We start from the raw sequence: 747 nt of genomic DNA on the forward strand, positions 1-747 counted from the left end.
TCATCCATTCTTTGGTTATTCTGAGTTTTTCTGGGCCTGGTCTCCATGGTTACAGAAACTATGAACAATTATTCATTTTCTCATTTCAATAAATTCATTCATAGCACAGAACTTTAAAATATGAACTGCTTGTTTATCTGACCTTTGACCTTCAGATGAATCTGTTTCAGATTCAGTTCTCCTATTCCACCAGAGATGCTGCAGCTGTAGTTTCCTCCATCATCCTGCTCAGGTTTCCTCAGAGTCAGGCTGAAGTTTCCAGTATCCAGAGCGTCAGGATTCATGGAGGTCCGTCCGCTGAAACGCTGGTTCTGGTTTTTAAGATCGTCAACGTTTTCTCTCCGTAGGTGGACGGAGTTAGGACTGAGATCACTGCGAGTCCAGATGAGTAACGGGTCTTCAGGTGGAGTACCAGAGTAAATGCAGGGCAGCAGGACAGACTCCGCCCCCTCATTAACCTCCACCACTCCGCCCAGTGCATGCTGGGAAACTGAGGACACAAGATGAGAGTTTAGTGTGTAGAAATAGGGATCAATTATTCGCCAGTGATGAAGGATTTCAGTCTGTCTGCTAAACAGCTCAGTGATACTGAACTCTTATTGGGCAGCAATGATCTCTGTTCATGAGTTTCATGAACTCTTCTGTTCATGTAACTAACATTAAGCAATATGTCATAAAAAACTGATAAATGTGTATTAAAATAAACATTAAAAAACTGAAGGACAGAAACAGTTGAAACTCTAAAAA

The 747-nt window shown here is 41.8% G+C and overlaps 1 protein-coding gene across 2 annotated transcripts in view; it reads right to left on the reverse strand.

The window, feature by feature from the left end:
* Window positions 1–747, reverse strand: part of LOC103150921 (junctional adhesion molecule-like) — an 8,220-nt gene that overhangs the window by 2,838 nt on the left and 4,635 nt on the right. For both annotated transcript variants that reach the window (XM_007570700.2, XM_016681014.1), the window contains exon 2: window positions 143–490. In XM_007570700.2, the coding sequence (XP_007570762.1) occupies window positions 143–490 (348 nt within the window). The remainder of the gene's footprint in view (window positions 1–142; window positions 491–747) is intronic.

Source organism: Poecilia formosa, unplaced genomic scaffold, assembly GCF_000485575.1.
Source record: "Poecilia formosa unplaced genomic scaffold, Poecilia_formosa-5.1.2 Scaffold266, whole genome shotgun sequence".
Classification (NCBI taxonomy): Eukaryota; Metazoa; Chordata; class Actinopteri; order Cyprinodontiformes; family Poeciliidae; genus Poecilia; species Poecilia formosa.